Here is a 7,489-nt window from a genome sequence, read left to right as displayed (position 1 = left end):
AAGATTTTCGTGCATGTTCATGATTTCTATATATATATTAATTATTCATTCAAGGAAGAAAGAAACACTCGAAATTTATAACAACTATTAGCTGTAATTGCAAAAAATACACTAATAGAGAAAGTAGAGAATGTTCTTCTACAAGGTGTCCCGAAATTCGCGAATCAAAACATTATAACAAGAAAGTTTTCTCGGTAATAAATAAATTAAAAAAGTATTTGTTCTTTAAGTAAAACGGTTTAAAACATATGGATTACGGCTATATGGATATCTGTCTCTGAGTTGCGTATCGATGATAATGTTAATAGTGACGCGATGACTCAGTGACCCGTTTCACCGTAATCTATGATCAGACTCAATTGTTGAGCGCTCGCCGCTATTGGTGTATTTTTTTAGATCATTCAGTAGCAGTGAGAGCATACAGATCTGTTTCGCAATAGTTGAATCTACTAAACGCGACCGATGATTGATCAATTTTAAATTTTCATATTTCAAAATTGGAAAAATGACAAAAAGCTTTTTTAACTCATTTTTTTCCGAGAACTTTCTGGTAGCACAGTATTTTTATTCGAGAATATCGAGACAACCTGTATAATAAATAATAAAAGAGATTCAGTTAGAGTCTAAATACAAGTGTAAATATGAGAATATATTTCAATAATAATATTAATTTTAATAAATTTACATACTAATACAAGGCAAATGTCTCAATGTATTTCAGGTTCTCTCTTCTTACTCTTTCTTCTTTCATGACATTTCATTTATAATAAAAAAAATGCATATAAAAGAGAGAAATTCTTAAGGGATAACAATAGATAAACCTTCTAAGAAAGAAAATCCATAAATTGTCTCCTTTTCTATTTTCTTTGTTTAATATAAAAGATCCTTCGTTGAATAAAGGTCCGCAATAGTAATAGGTCCGGACATTTATTCAAAACATTTTATGTTTTTGGAAGATTAAATAAAAGCTATAGACCTTTCTGACAATTACTTAGCTAAATTTTCAATCCTTCGGGAGTTGGCTTTTCTTTCGCATACAGCACATCTAACTCTATTTGTATTACATTTTGTCCACTATTCAGTTAGCTTTATCCATTTCCTGATATGTCACTGAACGGCATATGCAGGAGTGCGTCATCAAAATCCGGACAAATCGAATAATTTTTTTAAACAAAATGTTTTTAATGAAAAATTAAATATTACAAAAAATCTTTTAACATAGCACTTGGGGAATCTCTGTAGAGCACAATTATTCGATATATCTCCCATTAGCTTGAATGATGGCCTCTATTCTCGATTTGAAGCGTTCGCACGCACACTAATATAGCGCTATAAGTCCATGCTGCCTCAATAGCGACCCTTAATGACACATTGGGATGCCGAGACTTGTTCGTGACCCTTTCAACTACTCCACCTACATAGTAATCCAAGGGATTTAAATCTGGGCTGTTGGGAGGCTAGAATGGAAACCGAGACGAGCAACTCGGCTTGTCCTGGCAGCCTCAGAAAGCATGTCGTATCTTTAATGTGTACGATTTATATCGAAGGTCCTCCTCGACAATTCGACGCATTGTTGGCTCGCTTACACTAACAATCGATGCTAATTTTCGCAACGATTGCCCTGGATCATCCGAAATCAGCGCTTGAGTCCTTTCAACGACTGAGGGGGTTCTTGCTGTGCATTCTTTCGAGTGACTTTTCTTCGCTGGCATACTGGAACCTTCGGACTGTTCGAAAGCCGTATATTTTACCACAATGTCATAAATGGTTGATCTCGAATATTCAAAGAGCCAAATTATTTCCGTCTGCTGAGCGTCCAGCGCGAAGGCCTTCGATGATCGCGGCTCTTCGATTATATTCCGCACTTGGTTTCAATATCGCAGTCACTTTGAAAATATGATTGTTTACTAGAAGTATCAGGCTTTCTCGGATGCCAACAACCTTTGGCGGAGGCACAATATAGCGGAAAATTTAAATTGAAATTTGTCCGGATTTTGGTGACGCATCCTATAGATATATTATCTATTTTATTCTTCAACAAAAAGTTACAACTTTAGATAAAAAATATATTATATTAATTTTTATGTTGGAAATAATAACAGATAAAATGCCACAGGACCGATAAGTCAATAAAATTATTTTCAGATCTAGCTTAATTTTTAGATACTTCCATAAAATCGTTCTTTTCTTGTATATATAGTGAAATTTTTATCTTTACTTATTAATAAAAATAATGCATAAAAAATATTTATTGGAGTTAAATTAAATATAATCCTTTCGCGCAGATGATACGATCAAATTATCAAGAATATTATCCAGCAACTATTTAATGCATAATATTCATAACTTTTACGAAGAACTTAATCCGAAGATTTACAACAATTTAGAACATCGAAATCTATATATGTTGAACTTAGATTGCGATTACGCCATTGATATTTTACGACAGGTAACATAATATTTATGTCTGTACATATAATACATATAATACATTATATAATAAAGAAAAACTTTCTTTCCATTCGCTGATACCTTGACTGATGAGACTCACAATTTTGTTATGTATCTTATCCAATCTTCTAATTTATCATGATCGATATCTTATGAAATAATAGGCACACTCGAAAAAGATGTTCGTCGCTCCGACAAGGTGGTTACTTTTTCAAAATCAAAAAACGATGACCGATAACGATGATAACGTCAATTTAACTTTTACATATGATGACTCTGTATTGGAAATTTTCGAGGATTTGGCGATTTATCCTGATAGTGACGTGATTCTCGCGCGAAGATTCGATGGTGATTTTCTCAAATTATTATCCATATATCGACCAAGTCCACAGAAAGGTGTAATATGGGAAAATCGTGGAAACTGGACGATCGAGAATGGTTTGCAAATGAGCACTTTCGATGTGGCTTCAGCACGAAGGAGAAATCTACAACAGACGGCTCTTAAATCTTGTATCGTGGTACTTTTAAAATATAATCGTCATGCAAGTGCACTTAAATATTAATGAGATGTCAAAGCATTTTGTAAGCAAGCTAATGTAATATGTGTATAATATAACATCTAATATATAATATCTAATATTAGACGAAAAGCTAAGCGATGTTCATAATAAAATTTCAAAAATGCTATGATGTAGTCTCTATTTTAAGTACCATCTTTTAACTGTTCTTTTAACAGAAGAGATATTTTCTTTCAAGATTTATTGCTATTGCATACATACAGGTGTCGGATCCTAATACCATCAACCATTTGACTGACTTCGAGGATAAATTCATAGATGCTCCCACAAAAGCTAATTATCCTTGGACACTGCATTTAGCGAACCGAATGAATGCAACGTGAGTTCAATCTTTGAAATCATATCTATGTCAAAATATTTGTAAGATAAATATTTGTAAGATATTAAATATTAGTTAAAGTGTTTGAAATAAATCTATGCAACGGCAACAATTTGTAACGAATTGTCTTGCTGATTCAAAATCACGAATGCAAGCTTTCAAACGACGTAATTCGAACTAGGGATTAATTAATGAGATTAAAGTGAAGTAATCGAACGATAATTTCATACAAAGTCAAAAAGAATGATAAATTGTTATGAAACCGGAAAACTACATAATCAGACATAATCAGATGCACGAGTGGAACGATTCGTTTAATCAAATAAGCATTACATATTTATTAATTACCATAACAGACAATTTGCATAATTATTGTATAATGTACTCATGTTTCTAATTGGTTACTTAAAGTCCAAAATTTATTATTAAATTTGTAAATATTGCGACACAATTTTTTTAATCTTTGCTCGTCTATATAATCGTACAAATATTCACAAAAATATTTAATTAAAGATGAAGCAACTTTTTATATATATATCAGTTTCTATATTTTGTATCTCGATCTATTAGCCATCAATACACCTTTCTTCGATATTAAATAAAGGATTTGGATAAAAACTATTAATATTTTTAAATAATCGTTTTTGGTTAAAAAACGTCATTATTTATTGATTTCATGAACAAGAGATGCGATATGTCGAATTTTACGAAATACAAACTTAGCAAATATACAAATGCTTATATGTATAATATATAAGTATGTATAATAAATATACACATTTGATATTTATATGTATGGCAGTTGTATTTGGTACTTGTTAACATATTGCAACTCAAAATTCAATATTTTGCTTTAGAATAAGTTTTGAAATCATGAACAACTGGGGATACCGCACTGAGAATGGTTCTTGGAACGGAATGATCGGGATGTTGGAACGGCATGAAATTGATATCAGCGGTTCCCCCTCATTTCTCCTGCCGGAACGTATCGATGTTGTGCAATATATCCAATTGTATACACATACGCGGTAAAACGTATTTATTAAATTGATTTTCTACGTCTTTCTAAAGGCAACATTTGGGAGAGGCAGGAAATAGTTAAAATTTCAATTAGAGTTTATAATTTAGCTTTTAAATGTATATTTGATTAAAAAAGATGATTAAACTGTTATTAATTTTGATTACTTATTGTTAGTCTTCATTTTATTATATTTATTGATATTTTATATTCAAATCTATATAGTTTCCGTTTCATATTTCGGCGACCTTTACTATCAACTGTAAGCAACATATTTACTCTGCCTTTTCAACGAAATGTCTGGATAGCAATTGCAGTATTTCTCATTTTGGTCTTCTGTTTGCTCTACTTATCTATCAAATGGGAATACAATTGCAGTAGGATGACAGAATCAACAGCCTACTGGAAACAATTAAATCCCAGCAAGCCAACAATCAGTGATAATCTTCTCATTCTTTTAGGTGCATTTTCTCAGCAAGGTAAAGAAATGATTTTCGGTAATATAATCGTAGACTTGGAATATCACTAACATTGATTCTCAAATATTATTCAAAAATCTCTAGGTACCAAATTTTATCTTTTTCGTGCAAATACATAAACCAAAACATTTACTATATTTTACGATTTATTTTTATTTCGTTTCACGTGAAATTTTTGAAATTATTGTATTCTCTCTATGTATAAACTTTGTAGGATATTGGTACGAACCCTATAGAGTTTCGTCTCGAATTGTTACTCTTATGTTATTATTGGCCTCGATGAGTTTATATGCGGCTTATACAGCGAATATCGTGAGTTTGTTGCAGTCTACCGCGGATTCTATCAAAACTCTTCCGGATCTCTTAAACAGTCCTCTGAATCTGGGCGTGCAGGATATAGTATATAATAGACATTATTTTAAGGTCGGTAAATAAAAAATCGTGAAAATTAATAATATAAAAAATCTTATATAATAATTATAATAGTCTAATTTTTAAATTGTTAAATATTACTTTTATTACGACGTAAAAATTATTAACATCTAGCAAAGATATAAAAAACAGATTACAAAAATAGATAAGTTCTTTGTGGGATGACAGTCTGTCCAAGATCCCATTAGGAAGGCAATCGTAGAACAACGAATCGAGCCGAAAGGAAGCAAATCTAATTGGATGTCTATAGAAGAAGGTGTACGTCACGTAAGAAACGAACTCTTCGCATTTCATGGTGAAATTGGTTCAATTTACCAACTGACGCAAGACACGTATTTGGAGGAGGAGAAGTGCGGTTTGACCGAAATCGATTTCCTAAATGTCGTGTATCCGCTAGTTACAATACAAAAGCAATCACCTTACTTAGAGATAATAAAAAATGGGTAAATAACATCTTTAATTATCTTCACGTGAACATGGAGTTTTCAAATCTTTAAATTTCGCTATAAAACTTCTTGGAAATTTAAAGTTTAACAAAATATCATCTAGATTTAAAAACATATGACATGTTACTCCTATAAGCAACCAATAACCATCTACTCCAATAACTATCTCATGATATAGTAATTCTCGGAACCAATAACTATCTCATGATATAGTAATTCTCGGAACGTTAAACTTAGTTATGTTTTCAGAGCTCTAAAATTGCGAGAATATGGACTCAAATATCACGAGGAATATCACTTATATACGAGAAAACCAATATGTTCGAGTCAAACCAGTTTCATCACTATCGGTTTCACAGAATGCTACTTCGCGCTAGTTATAATGGGCTATGGAATACTTTTTTCTGTAATCGTATTTGCCTTCGAGTTATTGTGGCATAAGAGGTAAGATTTAAGGGGATGCTGTAGTAATAAAATACATTGTAAATGTATGAATATTTCCGAATTGGCTGAACAGAATAAAAAATCCTTTTACGAAATTAAAATAGATGCAAAATAAGGAAATGGGACACTTAATTTTATATTAAACAATGGAAAAAAAGATTTAAAAGCTTATTTTTTAGATAGTAGAGTTGTCACTTGATTTAGATATTTTCTTAACGTAAAAGTTCTACAGCTCGTATGAACAAAATAATGTGGTATCACTTGTCACATTACATACATGAGCAATATTGAGTTTATAAAACTAATTATTAAAAGCCTGAAAAGAAAGATTTTCTCAACTGCAATTTATTTGCACATGCATGCTCAAAGAAGATTCAGAATAGAATAAGAGCAGTAATTACAAAAACGTGTAGTAGCTGCTAGAGAGAGAGAGAGATGATGTTGTTAGATAAAGATAGACAGAGAATATATTGAATAAAATATACACACTTGTGTAACGCAGCAATGTCTGTGCTATGATTTATCTGAACTAAAATGATTATGCAGGAAAGGAAACTGACATTGTTAATTCAAAATTTAAAAAGTCTGTACTGTCGACAACAATCAAGTTCGATCATTGTTTCAACATCCTCTTAAAAGAAACTGTGTTACCATACCTTATGCTATTATATTTTTCCTTGTAGACAAACTATGCATGCAATAAAAGAAGTGTCAAATGCAGAAATCAACATTGTTGAATATCTTGAGTAAATGCCTATAGAAATGTATACTACTTCGAAAGAAATTCAGAGACATCTGATTTTCAACTTTCTATTGCACTACATTTAATCTAATTATAAACTTTATAAAAATTTTGATTAGAGATTCCTACTACTTTGTTAGATGTTTGTGTCCTTCAGTATAAATGTGACTTATCGATATCATTTTAATATGTTGTCATTTAATTTGATGTAAAATTATGAAATACATATGCCTCCTTTAATGAGTTTTCAACAATTCTTTTTATGTAGAAACTTTGTTAGAATAGATTATTTATAAAATAAATGCGTACAATGTGATTAATAAACAAGTTTTCTTTATGATTGATTGACGTATACAGTTTGAAATTAATTGCTTACATAGTATAATAAATAAATCTTACGAGCTATTGCAGCTAAAATTAGCTATGACGGTGATATATAGGAATTGTTATCCATACAGCACAGATCTCCAAGGAAATAATTCTACAGTAACATCTATTAAATATACTTAAGTGCAGACGTATATTAAATTTATTAAATCCGATTTCTTAGTGATTCAAGTATTCTTTATTAATTCAAAAG

At 31.0% G+C, this 7,489-nt stretch overlaps 1 protein-coding gene across 1 annotated transcript; it reads left to right on the top strand.

Moving 5' to 3' along the window:
- The first annotated feature begins 2,329 nt into the window (after positions 1-2,329).
- Positions 2,330-6,917, top strand: LOC108692938 (glutamate receptor ionotropic, delta-1-like). Its single transcript, XM_018201519.1, has 9 exons — positions 2,330-2,449; positions 2,616-2,969; positions 3,233-3,348; positions 4,206-4,376; positions 4,592-4,845; positions 5,060-5,268; positions 5,446-5,720; positions 5,973-6,167; positions 6,851-6,917. Exons 1-9 carry the CDS (start codon positions 2,330-2,332, stop codon positions 6,915-6,917), a joined length of 1,761 nt encoding a protein of 586 aa, XP_018057008.1.
- Positions 6,918-7,489: the final 572 nt, after the last annotated feature.

The sequence above is a fragment of the Atta colombica genome, unplaced genomic scaffold (genome assembly GCF_001594045.1).
Source record: "Atta colombica isolate Treedump-2 unplaced genomic scaffold, Acol1.0 scaffold83, whole genome shotgun sequence".
Lineage (NCBI taxonomy): Eukaryota > Metazoa > Arthropoda > Insecta > Hymenoptera > Formicidae > Atta > Atta colombica.
Note: the sequence above shows the minus strand (reverse complement) of the source record. Positions and strands in the feature narration are given on the sequence as shown.

Coding starts and splice junctions, on each gene's coding strand:
- LOC108692938 (XM_018201519.1), top strand. CDS start 2,330: ATGCATAATATTCATAACTTTTACGAAGAACTTAATCCGAAGATTTAC. Junction 2,970..3,232: donor CTCTTAAATCTTGTATCGTG/GTACTTTTAAAA, acceptor GCATACATACAG/GTGTCGGATCCTAATACCAT. Junction 5,269..5,445: donor ATAATAGACATTATTTTAAG/GTCGGTAAATAA, acceptor GTGGGATGACAG/TCTGTCCAAGATCCCATTAG.